Source organism: Diadema antillarum, unplaced genomic scaffold (assembly GCF_040938485.1).
Source record: "Diadema antillarum isolate AM-2024a unplaced genomic scaffold, OU_Dant_1.0 scf00000164, whole genome shotgun sequence".
In the NCBI taxonomy this organism is placed as follows: Eukaryota; Metazoa; Echinodermata; class Echinoidea; order Diadematoida; family Diadematidae; genus Diadema; species Diadema antillarum.
Window position 1 is genome coordinate 1,088,066 of NW_027271053.1, and position 21,935 is coordinate 1,110,000.

At 39.6% G+C, this 21,935-nt stretch overlaps 1 protein-coding gene across 1 annotated transcript in view; it reads right to left on the minus strand.

Annotated features, from left to right (window-relative positions):
• Positions 1 to 21,935, minus strand: part of LOC139722374 (uncharacterized) — an 89,908-nt gene that overhangs the window by 33,600 nt on the left and 34,373 nt on the right. Inside the window, exons 17-30 of the mRNA XM_071633681.1 lie at positions 21,405 to 21,707; positions 20,287 to 20,481; positions 19,344 to 19,367; positions 18,514 to 18,675; positions 17,232 to 17,516; positions 16,706 to 16,967; positions 9,519 to 9,670; positions 7,767 to 7,954; positions 7,011 to 7,094; positions 5,095 to 5,238; positions 4,036 to 4,168; positions 1,844 to 2,020; positions 1,136 to 1,165; positions 324 to 830 (exon numbers count right to left, since the gene is read on the minus strand). Of these exons, the coding sequence (XP_071489782.1) occupies positions 324 to 830; positions 1,136 to 1,165; positions 1,844 to 2,020; positions 4,036 to 4,168; positions 5,095 to 5,238; positions 7,011 to 7,094; positions 7,767 to 7,954; positions 9,519 to 9,670; positions 16,706 to 16,967; positions 17,232 to 17,516; positions 18,514 to 18,675; positions 19,344 to 19,367; positions 20,287 to 20,481; positions 21,405 to 21,707 (2,646 nt within the window). The remainder of the gene's footprint in view (positions 1 to 323; positions 831 to 1,135; positions 1,166 to 1,843; positions 2,021 to 4,035; positions 4,169 to 5,094; positions 5,239 to 7,010; positions 7,095 to 7,766; positions 7,955 to 9,518; positions 9,671 to 16,705; positions 16,968 to 17,231; positions 17,517 to 18,513; positions 18,676 to 19,343; positions 19,368 to 20,286; positions 20,482 to 21,404; positions 21,708 to 21,935) is intronic.

Sequence of the window (21,935 nt, forward strand, 5' to 3'; positions counted from 1 at the left end):
AAATCATTTCTGTGGCACATCATTCTTTTGGTAAAGTCTTGATAGGCTTTCAAATAAAGATAACTTATAATAGACAAAAATAAACATGCGGTCAGTTATTTTACACCATTCAGGAAGTTGTAGAAATGAGAGCAATATTGCTGTTCCCTTCCAGAATCTTCAGTCGCTAAAGGGTTCATTCAAAATAAATTCTACAGTGTGAATGCCTCCTAATTCTCAACATGACATATGACATGATAATGTGTTTGTTTGTTTTTTTTCAGGAAGGGGGGAGGGAGGAGGAAGAGGGAGAGGAAAGTGATGAAAGTAGAATCTTATCTCACCACAAGAGCAACTGAGCAGGGCTGATAAGGAGTATTCCCGCTTCTTCACTGGCTCATAAACGTGGGCCAGCGTTCCCGGTCGGACGGACGCAATCTCCGGGTTGTCTACGTTCTTGACCACTACCACATCGCCGCTGGTCGGCCCTCCGTGGGTGAACGAGATCGCGCTCCTCTCCGAGCTGATGGCGAGGATGTCGCCGCGGCGATACGGGATGGGCGTGGCCTGGCCCAGGAGATGGACCTCGGCCCTCCCTGGGGACGTGGGCGTGATGGTCTCGCTACCCACCAGCAGGAGTTGAGTGGACTTCACCGGCCTGTAAAAGCGCACGTCGAACGGCTCTGCCGTCTCTGCCCGGAAGTTGACCTTGGCTGTCGTGCCGTGGCACTTCAGGACATCGCTGACGAAGAGAACAGTGACCCCGTCGCTGTCCAACTCTGGTCGCTCGAATACGTCAAAGCCATATTCCTTGTCACATTCTTGAGACGAGGCGGGTGGCGGATGATGGCCTTGTAGTAAATTTTCAGGTAAAACCATTTAGCCTTGTATTTCTAAGAATTGTCATCAGATATATTTTACTGTTTCCATGCATCATAAATGTATGTTTATCTGTTACACTTAATACAAACACTTAACACCTGCATAGTATTTTTCTAGCAAAATCTCCAGAGTAAACTTACAGTAGCACACTGTTCTGCTGGGGCAGCATGGCTTGCTTGTCTATTAACTAATTTGACAAAATTAAACATTTATAGTTGTATGTTGTGAATGTAAGGAGAACAACGACTGCAGGATTGCAAATATCAAATCTCACCTAGGTTCGATGACGGCTGACTCACAACACCTGTATTGAAGAGGGAAAAACCTTTAATCAGGGGTTGAACTGTCACTATACAGCTGGTCCACAAATGTGCACTGAACTTGGATTTCTGTTACGACTTAAAAAGCATCCTAGGAACATCAAACATAGAAATAGGCTGGAATGCATATGGTAAACAGAAGGTGTATAACAACCACTTATGCTATAATTTAGTAAGATCTGTACCTAGAATGTTTATGGTGAGGATGGGGGTTGTGGGAGGGGGGTAAACGTCAAAATAGTTCTGTTGCATTTGGGACTTTGGAGAAAAACTTTCAAGTTCTGTTCACGTTTCTGTTCTGCTCAAATGGACCCTGCTTGCAAAATGGCCGAGATCATTCTCCCTCCCCCTCCTTGTTACAGGCCTGGGCCCTGTTTTATGAAGAGTTAAAATTGATTATATACTGTAGTTGATTTCAACTGTAAGTCTATGGCAGCCTTTGTGGTAAGGAAATTTAAAATCGATTCTATCTTTTGGTAAAACGGGTTGGATTGGCTGGATTATGATGAACAATTCAAACACTGCAGCTGTATATTCTTTTTTTTGTAGTTCCCAAACAGCAATCATATGATGATTGCTGTGTGGGAACTACAAAAACAAAAACAAAAAGAGAGAGAGAGAGAGAGAAAGAGAAAAAAACAAGAACATAAAAAAGGACTCACAACATTCCGTCTGCTCTTTCCATGACGGAAGGTTTACGAGCTGCTCCTGACACTCCCGGGCATACATCTCGATCCACCAGCAGTGACGGTCCTCGCCCTGGTAGCACACACTGGACTTGCAGAGTTGGTAGTAAGACGCAGGGTCCACCTTGGACTCACATTCCTGGAACACGTCTCCTGGAGGAAGCGGGGGAGGGGGGCAGGGGGAGGAGGGGGAGGAAAATGATGGACACAGGTATGTGATTGACCTGCTGTTAGTGGGAATTATAATACCATCTCCAAGAAAATTCTAACCTTCCCACGGCAACATGTTGTACAAGAGCTACAGGAGAATGCAAATGAACCTGATGGTCATTAATTTTGTTAAAAAGCAATGCCAGCTACATTAAGAAATCTCTCCAGGCTCAGTACAGCGCTCATTAGGGTCCGTCATATCATGTTTAATGTATTATTCAAAATTAAGTCATCCACCATTGTTCTATGCATATACACAAAAAGGTGTAATTTGCAATATTGCGCAATAACGATAGAAGAAATAATGTAAAAAGAGAACTTGAGCAATATGACTACAGTACACAATTGACTGGGATGCCCATGACGTTTTTCATTGGGAAAAAACCTAAGTGAGACTCCATTTACCCTCGATTTTTAGACCTTTGGTGATCTTACCCAAAACTTAATCAGCCCATTTTTTTTCTTCAGTCATTTTAACCCTAACTAGGCCGGGGGGGGGGGGGCCTCCAAGGCCCCCCCCCTCGACGTTCCGCGCGATGTATCGCAATCGCAAAAAGCTATCGCCGCGACGTTTCATGACTTTCTTCTTTCAAGTCTCCCGCATCTTTTGACACCAAATTTGCGACGCCCGGGCGTGGGGTTCCGAAGTTACGCATAAATATGTACATGCATGTCAGACCAAAAATTGCTCAAAAACATTAATTCGTGTACAATTTCAATGCAAAGTATGCTTACTGGCAAATTTCATAAAAGCATCATTATTTTGGTGTTCTATTGATTAAAATCAATGAATAACATATTTTCTTGTTCGGAGCGATGTTGCGGACAAATTTCATCGAAAAAACAATGAAAAACATAAAGTCGAAAAAACAACGAAATACATAAGAAATTCAAAAAAACAATAAAATACTTAAGAATTTTTTCTGATATCACAATTTTTTTTTAACTACATTTGCTAAGGACACTAAAAAGAATATTTACACAAAAAATGTGCCTGTTTTGAGCTTTTTTTGTGTGATTTATACCAAATAGTCTGATTTTATGCATCATCATGCATAAATTAGCATAATTTAGCATAAATGATGATTTTTTGAAAAATTAACTTCATGGTATTTTAGATTACATCATAGGCAATGTGTGTGCCGATTTTCGTCGCGATCGCGCGGTCGACAGCCGAGATCTGGAGGGGGGGCCTGGGAGGCCCCCCCCCCCCCCCCCCCCCCCCCCCCCGGCTCTATCAACTACCTAAATAGCCCGGCCTAGTTAGGGTTAAGAGGGCCAGAATACATGGAAATGTAATGCCTCCAGCCTCCTTTAAGATGTTGCGGCATAGAATACAATTGTAGTTCTTCTTTAAATTTTTATGTGCCCTAATGTAAACCTCCTGTATGCCACATTATTCTGAAACAGCAACATAGTCATGCTCTAGGGAAACATTCTGCTTTTCAAGTCTTTGTAAGTTAAATAAATTGTTGTTACCCTGGACATGTAATGAGCAAAGTTATATTGAAAATGCTAAGCTTTGCTTTGATGTAAATTGTATGACAAATCCTGATTGTTTTTCTTTCAAATGACCAGTTGCTACATTATTGTAGAGGCATGACTTTCGCACACAAAACAGTGCCATAAACTCAGAATTTATTTGCAACTCCAGTAGGGAACCCTGCTTGATAGCCAATCACCACATAAAACGCAAGCTACATGTGACAGGAATGGAATCACAATAAACGCTTTCATCGCAATGTGGCATATTTGGTGATTTATCAATCGGTTTGGGGGGCTTTATGTGTTTGAGCAGAATATGCGAAGTTGGCATGTCGTCGACTGAGTCGGGCGTGCCGATGTGACACATAAAGAGTTAAGCAATAGCATAACTCTACAGTATTGATGGTAAGGATGATAACAAGTAGGCCATACACGTGTAGATCTAACAGTAATTGGTCATTATTTGTACTTACTATATTTTGGGGAATCCTTTAAAAGAAACTGACAGGTCTGCTCTGCCTGTTCCATGGTCGCACTGTCAGCCGTCGCGCAGGATGAGGTGGTCGATGAAGTGAAAGTTGAGCATCCCATGGGGAATACTGAGTCCTTCCAAAGAGACAAATTGGGGGGGGGGGGGTAAGACCTTGTTAGACTGGGCATCTAATAGCTCCGATTAAAAAGAAAAAGTAATTCTTAAAGGAGAGGAATTAATAAAGAAACTGTGTACCAGGGTATGACTTATTGTCATCAGGGTTTACCTAATTACTTGACAAGTACACGCAACCAAAAAGATATTCAAATATTGATTAATCTAAGGGCTGCTTGAAAAATTTGATCCCTTCAAAAAAAAAGAAAGAAAGAAAGAAAAGGCATCCTTTAAGTGAATGTGTGGCAAAGATATCATATTGTTTATGGAAGTATAAAAAAAAAACTGTTGAAAAACATAAAGAGAAAAATAGACTGATAAGTGAGTAAACATTGATCATTTCGGAGTGAGAATCCACTGTCAGTTTAAAGAAAGTTCTTTTTACTCCATGGACAACTTTGACATTAATGAACAGATGAAACCTTGCAATCGCCAGAGGTGTCCTCTTCCAAAAGTCCCAGAAATCACACATTTTGTTGTGTCTTTCTTCTTCCAATTCTATAGCAAGAAAAGCTGCTGAAAACTGCTTATTCAATAGTGGTGAGCCAATGGAGCAGAATGGAGTCAAGAGGGGCCTTATTCCAATTTTTACGGTTCTAGCATTTCATACGGTAGAGCAAAACGCAATCATGTTCATGTATACACCAAATATTTCACAGGGTCTTTATCATTGCAAAATTCGCGAGTCAGGTGCTATTCGCGAAATTAAAGACACGCGAAAATAACGACTCTGATCTCGATACAAATGTGATGCACGCGTACACGTTTCTTAGTTCAGTACAGTACTCCACGACCGCGAATTTAACCACTCGCGAAATCATCAGGAAGTCACAATTCATGAAAATTTAGACTCACTATATGTGACGTATACAGTAATGTACAATACCTGGTCTGCACTTGGCTGGTCATTGGCCACATTGCCGTCCATGTTTCCGCACAGTCCACTGACCGCCAGTCCCTTTTTCAACTCGACCCGCAAGAGACCAGCCCTGGTCAGCTCAACTGTACCTCCAAAGTCCAATTCCACTATCTGTATCACAAGAATGAAACAAAATGTTTGGATGACCATGGTTCATTCTTGACCATTATCTTTTTCCTTTGCCTTATGACATTAAACTGATATGTATTACCAGTGTATTTCAGTATACATGTGTAAGTGACTAACAATTCAGAACAGCTTTGCCGTAATCCGCCATGTCTCACTTTTTAAAGGTAAAAGATTGTGACACTGACACATCATAAACTTTTCTCATCACAGGTAGTCTTAAACTTACAATTCCTGGTATTAAGTGTTCATTTCACCCCTTCACTCAATTCTTTTCTTAAAGGACAAGTCCACCTTCATATACATAAGGATTGAGAGAATGCAGCAATATTAGTAGAACACATCAGTGAAAGTTTGAGGAAAATTGGACAATCCGTTCAAAAGTTACGAATATTTTAAGTATCTGCGCAGTCACTGCTGGAAGAGAAGACTACTACAGTGTATGATGTCACAGGTGTACAACTACACAAGGAAAATAAAAAGAGAATTTCACAAAACTTTACTTTTTGAATAAAGTGCATAGTCCTTTGACTTGCTACTGACGTATGTTAAGGGTAATATTATTCCCCCTGCCTTCTGAAAGAGAGAAGTCGAGTGTTCTTTTGTTATGGGAGAAAAATGGAAATATGTTGAATTTTCTTTATTCTTTCTTTATATCGTTGTACTCATGTGACATCACAAGCTATAGCAGTCTTTTTTGGTCCAGCCGTGACTGAGCAGAAACTTCAAAAATTCATAACTTTTTAACGGATTGTCCGATTTTGCTCAAACTCTCACTGATGTGTCCTACTTATATTGCTGCATTCACTTAACCCACATGTCTATGAAGGTGAACTTGTCCTTTAAACACTTTCTACATTTGGAAGAAGAATGCGCTTACAATACCACTCAAGAAATATAAGAGCCGGATGACGCAAAACTTATAGAGATGTCTTTGTGGTGTCTCAGAGTCCATCTCATCAGCTTCCTGCATGCTGTACACTGTACCTTGAGAATGCATTCAGTGCTTATATATTCACACCTCAAATACACACAGCTTGAATCTCTCATTTGTCAGTCTGCTTTGCCAATGATAATTCTTGAATTTTTTAAAGAAGTTCCCGGATCCACACGGCAATCCAGATCACTAGCAAAATGTAATCATCTGTTCCTTGTGTCATAATCAACTTATCCTGTAAGATTCATCTAGATCCGCTGGCAATATTATGAGTTAGCCTGCAAACTGACAGACAAACCAATTCCAGCAAAAACAAAACCTCCATGGAAGAAGTAATAGTAAAAATTGCTAGTCTTACACCAGTCCATTTTGTATTCAATGACAATGTGTCATACTGCTTGACGATTCTTGTAACCTAAAGTAACAATGCTACCATATACAAGTGCTCCAGCCATGATGATGATGATGATGATGATGATGATGATGATGATGATGATGATAATAATAATAATAATGATAATAATAATAACAATAATGATAATAATGTTGATGATGATAATTATAATAATAATAACAATAACGATCATAATGATAATGATGAGAACCATATTAATAATACCAAAAACAATAACAACATCAACCAAAATCAGGAGTAGATGTGAAACTAGTAGCAAAAAATAATTGTTTTTGTTGTTGTTGTTGCTTAAAGTCTACCTGAGCCTTTGTGTTCTGAACATCATATCCTGCAGATTAGCTTCACAGAAATTAAACGAGAGCACAGAAATTGCTATCCTGCCGACAATGAGGGCGCTATGCTTACCAGTTCATTGCCGGGATATCTCCTCTGGATACCATCAGGTAAATCTGATCTCGAGAACGTGGCCTGGTCCAGTGTAATCGGGTCCTGAAGGCAGCAAACAGAAATTTTGGCTTCAAGTGGCAATTAAGCAGTCTGGACGGGCTCAAGCACTTATGGGTTGCATATTTGTCCACTTACTGTTTGTACATTTGTACCTACATGTACATTGTAACACATGGGTGGGACTAAACGGTGTGAGGATTTAGATTCAAAGCCGAGAAAAAGTACTCAAAGACAGTGGAAATGATGACAAATTGTCAGTGATCTTAATGTAAGCTTACGCAGAAAAAAGATTTGACCTATACTTTATTTCTAAACTTCACTAATTTCAAGGATTTTGTGTCTAACACTTATACAGCTGGGTGGAATCAGTATAGGAGGGGTTTCATACAACCAAGATCCCTTAGGGAGTAGCTAACCCTGTATGTACTTTAACTGTAAAAAAGTATCACATTTTCATTAATAGTAACTCCTTGCAGTTAAGTAAAACTAAAGGCCCAAAGTAAACACAATTTCCCAAAAGTCATAGAGAGTAAAGAAGGATTGGGCTTAATTCTCAAGGTGTTGATCTCTGCCGGACAGTGTGTCTACTTCTGAGCATAAACATAGAAAGATTACTGTATACGCCAATATTTTCGCGATCAGCCCGAAGCTCGCAAAATTCGCGAAAATGAAACCCTCACGAAAATAACGGCGTATACAGTATTGACTTCTGACCTTTGACCCCTGCTGGATCATGACCTCTCCATCCTTGGACAGCACTTTCAGGATCTCTCCCCCGAGTGACGGCTGATGCTGCACGACGACCTTCTCGCACGTCTCGCTGCCTGGCATGACGTAGTGTTTGCCATCGAACGTCACGACGTGCACGCCGTCCCAGTACAGACAAGTCGTCATGTCGTCCTCTGCAAAATGTAATCGTGGATCGTAAAGGTCGTGACGCGGGCCGGGTTACTGAATCTAGTAACTCTTCTTTATGTGAGACCCTTCACTAGTGTCATTGTGCTAAAATCACTCAGCTTTGTGTTGCCAAAGTCAAACGTACAGTCACAATAAATGCACACTTCTTCAGCTAGTGAATTCTATTTTTCCGTACGCAATGAGTCCTTATTTTCCCAAAACTACCAACCTTCAAACTCGTCTCTCTGCATCTTATCTCTGTAATTGACATTTACCTATTGGACACACACAAAAAATACAGGCAACACTAACTTGTTATACATTGTCAAGTAAAGAGAGCATATTAATACAAAATCAGACATACTTCTAAATACTGCATATCATGGGTACTTTACCAAGGCAAGAATATCTGGATTAAAAAGAAAAAGCCAAAAAAACAAGCAAACATCCCAATTCAACAAAAACTGTAGTTCACAAATAGAAAAGAAACTCTGAACTTCCCTTCGGCTCATTGCGAGAATTGACAAATCACATATTAGGATTTGTTCCCCCCCCCCCAAACTCTGCATCAAGTATTGCATATTGTGCCATAAAGGGTTTACATTATATTGAGTGAGTTTAAATTTTCGTCAATCATGACTTCCCGACGATTTTGCAAGTGGTTGAATTTGCGATTGTGGAGTCCTGTACTGAACTAGGAAATGTATACATGCATATCACATTCATGTCAGGATCAGAGTCAATATTTTTGTGCATCTTTAAATTCATGAATAGCACCTAAATTCTTGTAAGTAAAAACCTTGTGAAATAGTATGTGACCAACCACAACAAAATGATCCTAAAGTCACTGATAGCTGAGTCAAGAAAATTTCGTTTGGATTATAGGTCGGATCAAAATTAGTCAAAATTATTAGATTTCTGTTTTTGGCATAATTTTCTAGTCTTACATATTGTCTACCATCTGCCAAAATTTCAAAGCTAAATGATGAAAGAAAAGGCAAGAAATTAGCATTTTTCTCGCCATGATTTTCTGACCTTCAACGGAACAAAAACATGTCCGAAGATTTGGATTCAGCACCGCAGATAGACGCCGCTCCTAGCAACGAGGGAGTGATCTTATTGGTCAGTGCATGGCACCCACCCTGGTTACTGATTGGTCATATGAGCCCGCTGGCGCTAAGCTTGAATGAACATCATGGAGGTTGCTAGGAGCATGTACCATCTGTTGTCACAAGGTGAAAACTTTCTTGCCTACCATTGATCATGATAGCAGCTGAAGGAAAAGGCGGTTTTCTCGCAACGCTGATTTCCTAAACCACTCAACATGCGCTAATAAAATCATCTACAGTGTATATTTCTGCAACCGAGTACTTTTAGGAGTCGTGTTACATATATAATTAAAGTGGAAGAGTAAGGGAATAATGTGATGTTATTTTCAGAAAATCGTCCTCCGCCGACTTTTGGATCCTTTTGTCGTAGCCGGTCACATAACAATGCAGTATTTGGTGAAACTTATCATCCACCCCACCCCCTACTGCCATCCCTGATTCTCCTGTCATGTGACCTTACCTGTTTGGCAGGAATCCCCTGTCCATCCCTTTGGACATACGCAAACCGCTGAATCACCACTGTGGACGCAGCGCCCTCCATTCTTACAATCCTTTGTCAGACACGGTCCTGTTGGGGTTCTTTTCTGCACCCTGGTGTCACTGCACATATACCTGTGGTAATGAGAGTGTTGCTATACTGTATGTCCCCAAGAAAATTAAAGCGGTACCCTCTGCAATGATAACTTTAAAAATAGTGAATCAATCCAAGCACAATTCCAGGGTATGACACTATAACTCATTACCCACATCTTACAGAAAACCCCATTCAATTTGCTTCAATGGTCAAAGAGAAATGAGGATTTTTGTACAGCATGTAAAGAATCCCTTCACTCCAAGTTCTATCTATTGTGTTTACACATTAATATTCAGTTTCAACAGCATTCAAGTGCTAAACTTGGAAGAATCAGACTCATGACATGCTTTTAAACAATCCACATTTCTCTGTGACCGCTTAACCAAATTGAATGGGATTTTCTGCAAAATAGAGCTAAGATGTTATACTTTAAGACCCTGCAGTAGCATTTAGACAGGTTGATCACATTGGGTGTTATCAGGGCAAAAAGTTGATTGTAATTTTTTTTTGGGGGGGGGGGGGGTGGGGGGACATACTATACTGTTTTATGCCAAACACTGCTATATTTGTATATGTATGAAAATATTAGGGCTTATATATATATATATATATTTTTTTTTTTAATGAAATGTAAACAGGGTGGTCCACAACCTGAAATTTTAACATGGTTGCAAACTCGTGAGAATATTGCGGAAATAGCATGTGCGCAGAGTGCACATCATGAGTGTGTAGCATGCAATAATTCATAGCTTTTTTCCTGTTGTGCTGCTTATGTTTAATGTTTTGTCTCATATTCTGCGCATGTACAGGTGTATTTCTAAGGAGTTTGATGTTTCTCAAGTTTTGCATATAGTCCATGGGCCAGTGTGGGACCCCCCTCCCCCCCATTAGGGACAATTTGAAATGATGTTTTGTGAATAGCTCCGATGACCAGGGATCAGAATCCACTTGTTGTTTTTTTTCTTAGTGGTGGGTGTGGCCTCCAGAGCCGTTTCCATGGTAACGCTCAATGAAAATAATAGGATCTCATATAAATGCTTATAATTTTTCATAAAATCACCCAAATCTCATGTATATGATATCATATTAAAGTGCATAAAATTTCCTACACAATGATATATCACTCTTTGTGCTTCTTGAAAATTAAAGGTCATCTATGAGGGTCAAAATGTTACTTTTTCACTTTTTTTTCTAAAATTGAAAAAAGCAAAATATATTCAAAAAGCCATGAAATAAGCAAAACACAAGAAAATAAATGGAAATTTTCCCGAAATAATCCACAATTCATTTTTAACAGTCTCTGAAAAAATAGCTTTGATTGTGACTTAAATCACAGAGATATGGTCCTTTAAATATGACAAGAACAATGCAGTCGATGAGTGATTGCACAACACGCAAAAGCGCCCTCCAGTGAGAAGTCATGCACAATACCCACCGATCTCCATAGTTACAACACTTTCTAATGATATAAGAGATATATGTATGTATAGGCCTACCAAGCTTCTGGTTGGTCAGAAGTTTTTGGAAGCTTCTGTTCACAAGAATAAACTTCAAAATGCTGCTTTCTCCAGTCAAGGTAAGTAGTTTTTGTAACCTAAACACTTTAACACCTTATATTTTTAACTTTTCTGAGATATTTCCTTTGATGCGGAAATGTATTTCAAACAGTATCTTAGCAAAATTCATTTCTTGAATAGACTTAGTCCCACATAGTTGGAATGATGTAAAGTCCTGAGTTGAAATATAAAAAGAAGATTAGGAGCGGGCGGGGGGAGAGAAAATGAAAGGGAAATAAACACGCTAGCACTTCCATATTCTCATCAAGGAGCAATTGGGTTGTAGAGAATTATGAGGAAGAGGGGGAATGAGAATAGGTAACGAAAAACAAAAACAGAAGAAAACCTAAAAGAATTCTGAGGACGATACGTCCAAATTCAAATGACATTGGGGGGGGGGGGCACAAGGTCTCACTGAGGATACAGTGTCAGAAATTTGATAGCTTTTCTCTTTTTTTTTGGGGGGGGGGGAGGGGTAAACTATCTTTGCATATTGAAAACTTAAGCTCTCTAACTCACGCAGAAAATCCGAGGGACGCGCATCGAACGGATGTTCGCGAAAGTGAAGCGTATACGCTTGGCTAATCAACGCGTAACAATAGGGGTAGGCAGCGCTGTGAGTGGAGGGGCATATTGTTTACATAATTTTCCATGTAGTGTGTAATTATGCTACAGAAATGGGGTTAACTTTGCAAATTAGATGCAGGCTATGACAATATCGTCACCTTTAACGTTATTTCATCATTATCAATCAGTTGCATGATTACCAGGGTGCGACATGGTGTATACAAGCACGCGTTGCAATTATTTACAATACCACCTACAAAAGAAATGTAGCAGTCCGGGTAGAAATTACATCGAAAGGAAAGACGGAAATACATTGGTTCTCTCTGCTCCAATATGTAACATCTATGTTGTAGGCTATTCTAAACTGCTACGTATCCAAATAATGTCTCACATACAGAAGTGTCTGGATATTTACCTGATATTCTTATTGTTGTTAGAAACAAAACATTGAAATTAACTAAGGAAATTCGCATTGTTGACAACAGCAAACATTGAACGTCAACAACTAAAATTTTCGTGGGTAGTCCCACCAAGTGATAGCTCTGCATAGGTTGTACACGTGTTCATTGGCTAATAATTGTGAATGGTGGTCTTACTTTATTGCAAAAGTGTGTCGGGAGTGTTCAACCAACGAAGTTGATTCTGATATCACAGAAATGAGCAGAATCTCAGCTTTCTGAAACAAGAGACCTCAAATTTGTACAATATTATGTTTGGGAGATATCCCATGTGGAAGAAATGCAAGACGGCAAAATATGCTCAAACCGGTCAATCAATTTTGACTACTCTCCGTAGAAAAATTGACTGATAGATGTACTTCTTGATAAAAAAGGAGTTATTGCTGCAATGCTTTAAATTGGATATTTAGTGAATGATCCACTTCTTACTCGTTTTACACCTTGCAGCTTTTGCCTGGAAATGCAGTTAATTCTACGCAGACGGCCGAAAGTTTCTACATGGATTAGGAACGTACATTGTATGTTAGGTATAATATAAATCAATTCATGAATTAGATATATAATATATATACTTATGTATATATATCAGAAGGGTTATGTTCCTTTTATCACCATAATGACTACACGCTACCCCAGATGTCATTTGAATTGAATTGAGACTTAACAGAAAACTCTCCATTACTTCCCATTCATTTCCCCTTTGATTTCGTATTGGCTTGCAAAAACATGAAAGAGTTAGAGAGAGAAAGAATGTGAGAGAGAAAGATTTACTCAATTTCATTCAATTCTCTTGTAGTGTTATAAATTTCCGTTCTCATTGTTGTGTAGCGGGCAATTTACTTATAACTAATATTTTCATTAAACAACTTTCACTTTTTTGCCTTTGTTTACGGGCCTACATAAATTGTAGCTACTCCAAGTGATTAAATCACATCTTCATGTACCTTTATGCAGGATATTTATAAACATTGTATCCTTTCTGAGAAAAAAAAATATATGTTATAAAAGGAAATAGTAAAAATGACATTCATTTTTATGACATGTACAAACATATCACATACCTGTGCACATATCACTTAACCTCAGAGAATATATCACATATACAATGTATTTATTATGTATGTATATCGCTACTACCAGCCATAAGGGGAAATGTGAAAAAAAATGATATAGTTTGGGGTTTTGATGAAAAGCATTAACGTATTCACAACAAGACAAAGTGCAAACATTACCTTTTTGACATTTGTATTAACCCGTTATACTGAATTCTGAAATGGCAACAGGCCACCATGTTCCGGTATGGAAAGGGTTAATATGGGCTCAATCAGTTAATGCAGAATTAAACTGACAAGAGCACAACATGCATCTAATACCACTAAATTCTGTTTGTTAATGATAAAAGTGGCTTTTTTTTATCAGAAAAGGAGATATACCTATATTCCCCAATGACCCGTTTTTTACGCGCATCCAATATATACACCCATTTGTTGTTGTTGTTGTTGTTGTTGCATCCCTGCCAATCTTCCCTAAGTTGTATTGATGATACGATCTTCATTCTATACAAACTATGCCATCGGTGTATTGTGGAGTATAGTCTTGCGGCCCCTGATCAATGACAAGGCTTTGAAAAACATTGTCAAACCCTTTTAGGGCATTCAAATATATCATTTTGGAACGAATTCCCCTTAAGATACCTCGTTTTGAGACATATTATTCTTCCTATGGACCCTTTTATACTTATTGATATATGTACATTCATATACTATTATATCCTCTGATACCAATAAGGCCTATTATATATAGGACATAATACGGGGTAAGTAAAAAATTGTATGCATTGTCTCTTATATCTATAGAAAGTGTTGTAACTATGGAGATCAGTGGGTATTGTGCATGACTTCTCACTGGAGGGCGCTTTTGCGTGTTGTGCAATCACTCATCGACTGCATTGTTCTTGTCATATTTAAAGGACCATATCTCTGTGATTTAAGTCACAATCAAAGCTGTTTTTTCAGAGACTGTCAAAAATGAATTGTGGATTATTTCGGGAAAATTTCCATTTATTTTCTTGTGTTTTGCTTATTTCATGGCTTTTTGAATATATTTTGCTTTTTTCAATTTTAGAAAAAAAAGTGAAAAAGTAACATTTTGACCCTCATAGATGACCTTTAATTTTCAAGAAGCACAAAGAGTGATATATCATTGTGTAGGAAATTTTATGCACTTTAATATGATATCATATACATGAGATTTGGGTGATTTTATGAAAAATTATAAGCATTTATATGAGATCCTATTATTTTCATTGAGCGTTACCATGGAAACGGCTCTGGAGGCCACACCCACCACTAAGAAAAAAAACAACAAGTGGATTCTGATCCCTGGTCGTCGGAGCTATTCACAAAACATCATTTCAAATTGTCCCTAATGGGGGGGAGGGGGGTCCCACACTGGCCCATGGACTAATAGTTATTCTGATGTTGATGATACATTTCATTCTGAGCATGTTGCCAATATTTGAGGATGTTACATAGCATGTAGCTGGCTTTTGAGAATGTTGCACAAGAATTTGAGCATGTTGCAGCAATTACACGCTCAAACCTCTCATGGACCACCCCACACATATTGTGCATCAATTTCGAAAGCAGTTGAATTCATGCTAATAATTCATATTGATAAATTGGGATGTAGTATTCCTCATTATGCCAGAGACTCCAACTCTCCCGTTTTCGACGGGAGATCTCCCGCCGAAAGCCCATTTTTGCAAAATCTCCCGTTCTCCCGTTTGAGATTTGATTTCTCCCGCCCTGGCTCTGTGTCTCCCGGTGGAAAGGATTTCTTACTTATTGCTATCGTATGTTGAAAAAATAAGCCTTAGATAGCACCAGAGAACATCTAGAACCCTAGGAACTTCGCGCTTTGCACACATCAAGTTGGAGTCTCCCGTTTGCTATGCTGTTTCGGGCGGAAGAATCTCCAGATCAGAAGGTGCTTGGGGTTGGAGTCTCTGTTATGCACTCAAAGGAAAGATAAAGACATCTCCGATCTTGGCAAAAATAACCAGAACTTCAATCAAATCAAGGAATTCTTGTGATGAGTTACAGTAGTTATTACTGAAACTGATTGTCAATTAGTGGCAGTAATTACCAGAAATTTTATCAACATAATATGAAACAGAAAAGTTGCTAGTTGTCCCGCACCTCTGCTCTACCATTATAGATCTCCTAGTGTCCATTGTGAGATCAAGCACCAGAGGCAGCTAGCTGTTTAACCCTAACTATAGGCCGGGCTATTTAGGTAGTTGATAGACCCGTGGGGGGCTCCCAGGCCCTCTCCTCCAGATCTCAGCCGTCGGCCGCGGGATCACGAGGAACTGGCACACACATTGCCTATGATGTAATCTAAAATACCTTGAAGTTAATTTTTCAAAAATTTATCGTTTATGCTAAATTATGCTAATTTTATGCATAATGATGCTGAAATCAGACTATTTGGTATAAATCACAAACTAAAGCACAAAACAGGCACATTTTTTGTGTAAATATACTTTTTAGTGTTCTTAGCAAATGTAATAAAAAAAGATTGTGATATTTGAAAAAATTCTTAAGTATTTTATTGTTTTTTTAATTTCTTATGTATTTCTGTTTTTTCGACTTTATGTTTTTCATTGTTTTTTTTACTTTATGTTTTTCATTGTTTTTTCGATGAAATTTGTCCGCGACATAGCTCTGAACAAGAAAATATGTCATTCATTGATTTTAATCGATAAAACACCAAAATAATCATGCTTTTATGAAATTTGCCTGTAAGCACAGTTTGCGTTGAAATTGTACACGAATTCACGTTTTTGAGCAATTTTTGGTCTGACATGCATGTACATATTTATGCGTAACTTCTGAACCGCGTGCCTGGGCGTTGCAAATTTGGTGTCAAAAGATGCGCGAGACTCGAAAAAAAAAAGGTCATGAAACGTCGCGGCAATAGCTTTTTGCGATTGCGATACATCGCGCGGAACGTTGGGGGGGGGGGCTTCGGAGGCCCCCCCCCCCCCCCGCCTAGTTAGGGTTAAGACATCAGTTTTTCACACAAACATTTTGACACAAAAACATAAACAGGTGCGAGACGGCTCGAGAGCTGAAGCAAGGTTTACAGTACAGAAGTGTTGTACAGCTAAACCTCAGTTGCATGCATCAGTGTATAAAGCACAACATCAATTTGCTTAAAAGTGTGACAATAGGGCATATTTTGCAAAGCTTGTGAGGGTACATATTCCAAAAACACTTGGATCACTGGTTGAATTTTGATGACATTTTCACTGCTTTGTCTGCTTGATTTAATTTGGTGGTACCCAAAAATCTTTTTGAGCACAGAGCAGATGTTTGTTTTCTTTTCAATTTAAGCCAATCTTTGAAGAGAAGGCATGAGTAAAGTCTTCGAAATAATGTGTACAAACGAAAAGACAGCTCAAGTAAAGTGTGCTCATGCTGCTTACTTCACATGCAGATATCTTGGAGTGCCCGGACAGGGATTCCCAAAGATATCTGGGCTAGCCGTCAGGGTGCAGGATTGTTTTTCCTGGCAGAGCTCAACGACCTTGTCGTAGCTCATGTCCGAGTGGCAGTCCTCCGTCTCCTCCGTGATCGTGCCCGAGCACCGACCGTCAAAGTGCTGGCCAAAGCTGGCGTACACGACGTTGATGTACCCGTTGTTGGGGCACGTCAGGTCCAGGGCTTCATTTTCACAGGCGAATGAATCTGGAATCACAAATTGGATTGAGGTTAGAGAATGGGAAAAATGTAACAATGAGCATTTTCTAGTGTGATGCCACCACCGGTGCTAGCAGTATTTTTTTCCCCACAAAAAATGCAATAAACTATGCTTTAATATTGCTTTATAGGTTAACTCAAGTGTGATACTGACATTGCTAATGATCACAAAAAAAAATGGTTGACTAAAGAGGACAAGTGATTAAAAGAAAAAAAAAAAGCATATACAGCCAGAGATGATCAGTAAATTACCTGTAGCTGAAAGGAAGGGGAAAGTCCATCTTCCTCTGACACTGGGGGCTGTTGTCCCAAAACCGACGTAGATGTCGTCCAAGGACTCTGGTGATGCAAAATCAACAGCACCAATGACCTCATCGCCTGATGCTGTTGGCTTCGTCAGCTGGAGCATGCCATTCCTGAAGCCCATGCGGAAGCGGGTGGGGCCATCCGAGTTCAGGATCCTCGGACTCCTGAACCGTTCCCGCTCCCTGCCTTCCGTATAGATGACGGTGTCCTCATTACCATTGGCACCAAACACTGTTCAAGAAAGAAGAATGATTTTACTTTTCTATCATGGAGAGGGTAGTCTGGGTGGTAGCCCGCAAGGAAACATCTTCTAACATTGTACGTCAATGGCAAAACTCTGAATGCTGAACATCGCGCAGCTCTCTTCAACACAAGCAAAGGAATTGATTCTGAACTCTACTAATTCAATCTTGGCTAAAATATACTATGATGACTGGGGCTGAGAGAGTCACATTTTCATTTCGCTCTGACAGAGTATTTTTGTTCTTGACCGTGACACATGATATACAAATGGTGAATGGTCATGGGTGCGGTGGTACAAGGTTTCGCATGAGGTGAAAGATAGAGGCGCTCTATTGAACGAGGCGAAGCCGAGTTGAATAGTGCTCCTCATCTTTCACCGAGTGCGAAATCTTGTTCCATTGCATCAAAGACCATACACTATATGTTTTATACAACACATCGAACGTCACCAGATTTGGTCCACACAGATTCTTGAATTTAGCACAGAATGTAATTATGGCAACCATTTTCTGTGAGAGACGAATGAGTAGCCGCACAGTCGCAGTCACTGTGTACGTAAGTAGTACACGAAATGAAGTTTACAAAAATGAGTGAGAGAAGTACGAGCTTGTATGTGCGCTTGTAATTGTTGAGTGTGTGCGGTAAATGTTAAATGTTTGTTTATTGTGACATCAGAGCCGTGCGACGGGGAACAAAAAACTTTGGGGCCAATCTTGAGTTTAGCACGGGAGTCAATGGAAATGGGTGACGTAGTCAGCCATGCGCTATCCATTTTTGCTCAAACAAAATTGCATGGCTGACAGCCACAGCGTGCGATGGCAACTTTTAACTAAATGTCATGTGATGGGCAATCGACCAATCGGATAGCTACATTCTAATTATCTAATTAGGTGTTGTATGAACTGTGATGGCAGACAATGCATGACAATTTGAGAGACAGAATCACATGGGAGATTCAAAGCAAAGAGCTCACAACAAAACTTGCCTATTGTATATTCTGGATCCACCACGCCCGGTTCGCTGGCCAGCGCGAGGGTGGCATTTTCTGTCGCCTCCACGGTAAACTCCAGCCAATCCATGCCAAAGGGTAATGGGGGGAGGGGGTAGAGAAGCTCGTCAAAGATGCCTTCAGTCTGGTACGTCTCACCTTAAAAATTAAAGATAAATGCTTTGTGAAGCTAATGTACATTGCAAAGTATACATGTCACATGCTCTTGTGGTCCTCTGGCTGTGCCACTTGTTTTGAATCTGAGTTGTAAGCTTCAGTCTCTCTAGAATTAAACCTTGTTGCATGATCATAATAAAATACATTAAACAAGAAACTGTGCAGATCTGGAGTCAAGGCTGCATACAGGTGTATATAACGTATATCAACATAATATCGATGATTTAGCTGTGATTCAGTTACCTTGCACGACATTCAATGGGTGTCTTAAAAAATGTGTACAGTCCCTATGAACAGAGATTCTTTTTTTAACCTTTAGAATCTGCTTGAACTTCAGTCACAAATGAACCACTCGTTAAGATTCTGAGAGTGGTCGGGGTATAGTGCTAAGTTTTAAAGAATGTTATTACCGGTAATCAAATGTTTCAATTTGAGGCAATGTTTTTTCTCTTATGTTTTTTATGTTCATACGATTTGAAGCTCTGCATGAGACATAAGGTTAGATGCTGTTAATATCAAAATTGGTTTTTCAATCGTTGCTGGTTGCTGGTCTTCACATCCCACTAAAGGATTTTAAGACTTTGACAAATGGTTTGGTCAGTGCTGATTAATTCTCCAGCTGCATCTCGTGTAACATGACGATTTCTCACCTTCAAATCCAGTAACTGTGGCTCCTGTATTGTACAAAAAAGGTGAAAAAATCAAATCAACTGATTAAACTCTATAGTTCCTTCTCCCGTAAAAACTGCTCTTACCTATAGGCTAATGCAGTGGTCTACACAAATCTACTCAGTACATTCCACTTCTTTGGTGCAAAATGAATTGCAAAGATTTGCCCTTCAATGAAAAATTTATGCCAGATTTTCAATACTGTTGACTTCTCTTTTCGTCAAAGGCAAATGAGGAACCACTTTGGGCTAGTCACCTGGCAGAAAACACCCCTGATGCATTTATTCACCTATCAACTGTAAGCATTCACAGCATAATGTTGCAGTTCTTCAATTGCTGGGAGACAATATATTTTCTTTTTTCTAAAAGCTGGATGCATCAATATTCCAGCCGATGCAATATTTTCTACATAATACAGATACATATCTTCACATTATATGATTTGATGAGTACCTCCACCAAGGAGGTTATGCCTTCATCTGCATCACTTGTTTGTTGTTTGTCTGTTTGTTAAAATAATTCAAAAAGTTGTGTATGGATTTTGATGAAACTTCCAGGAAAAGTCAATAAGGAATAGATGACCAAATTCTCGCAGTGATCCGGGACGTTTTATGAATTCATGAAGGATTGTTATTCTGTAAGTGTGAATGGAGCTATAGGGAAATTGGACGATTTTCAGTATGAGTGTATATTGTGGAAACGAGCTTCTTGGTGGAGGTCTGTGCTCTCTGAGTGCTTTTCTAGTTTTCTGCGCTTTTCATAGATTTTTTTTTTTCTTTCAATTCCTCAATTCAAAGATCAAACAATACCACCATTATCATTTACACAATATTGTACTATAACATGAGGATAAAAGTGTGCAATATGTCAAAATAAAGTCCAACTGCTGAAGTGAGGAAAGACTACTGCGAGCTATACACTCACCAATTTTCCCGCGGCAAACCAGAGGGGATAGTTCGTAAAATCCCCTCTCCTTCCCCTCCTCCTCGACAGCTGAAACGTCTCCAACGCGCACCGTCCAGACGGGGAGGTGGGCCTTGTCGCTAAGGAGACCCATGTCTATCAGCGCGGTCTCCTTGTTAGCGTCACAGTTGCATAAAGTGCCATTCACCTCACAGCCTAGGAGCCAGCGAAAGTGTGATGACAAAAAGGATGACAATGTTAATGATGACGATGACGATGCATGGCAATGATGGTGAAGACAATGATGATGACGGTGATAATGCAACAGCGATGATGATGGCCATGATAATGGTGCCATGGGATGATGATGAAGATGACGATGATGATGATGATGTCGATGACGGTGATGCCATGCGGATCACAATGATAATGATGATATGGTAATGATCAGAAGAATCAGTAGTGATTCTCTATGCTATTCTTACAAATAGCATACTTTTGAGAGACAGGCAGCCAGTTGTATTGAATGTAGATAATGGCGACAATGATGCCAAGGAGTGGTGATGATGATGATGATGATGATGATGATAATGATATTGTGGTGGATATACTGACAATGATGTATGATTCTTCCTCATTTACATCATGGACTTTTGTCCTGGGGTAACTCAGGTAAACTTCTGACTGATAGAATCTATTTATTACAAAAGTTTTTCCATATTATTTGTAACACCAACTTTTATTCACACACACTCCTTTGTCTTATGAACATAAGATTCTCAAAATCAATGATCTATAGGATTTTCATTTAGGACAGGTGATGCAGACTATATAATGAACTTTCAAGAATATTATCTGAAATATTCATTACAAAAGGTAAATAAGGTTGAATATAGTTTGGTTCACAATAACCAAAAAAGATGGTCTAACCCCCCACATTTACCTTTACATAGAATGTTATCTGCCAATGAAAGTTTTACATTCTCTTGGGCCTAAACACTGGAATTCCTTTAATATACACATGCAATTTTATGAACATTTCACCTCTGCTGCTTGTTGCAGCATTCAGTGAATGAATGCCAAACTATAACAAAACTTTCATTACTACAACCATACAAGACTGCCGCACACAAACTGACCTTCCTGAGAGTAATGACAGGCGCAACCTTCCTGGTCTGATGGCACATCGCCCCAGTTGGGCATCCTCTCACCCCGGCGGTTATTCCACCAGGTGACCTGCTGGTCACCCTTCCACATGGCCGCGCCCTTGCAGTGGAAGGCAATGCCCTGCTCGCATTCCTCCGAGAGCGCCACCAGGCCTCTAAGCTGGACGATGGATGCGTCATGCTTGTACAGGATCTCCTCGTAGTAGCCCCCGATGTTGTCCCCTCCGCTGTCAACGGGCACGCGACCGTTCGTCTCGTGGGTGACGATAGTATCAACTGGTGCCAACATTCAAGGACATGATCAATATGATGGTATCAATGTATCACAAGTTTGCAGACATGCCCCTATGGCCCTCACAAGCCTTATGTTTCTATTTCATCAAAAGAGTCAAGATTTCTATACTATATACTGAGATATTTTGCTAGGATTTCTGCTCTAAGTGTTTTCTGTTACTGCTTTCAATTAAAAGGTTGCAGGCAAATTCCAAACCACTTTTCAGCTCC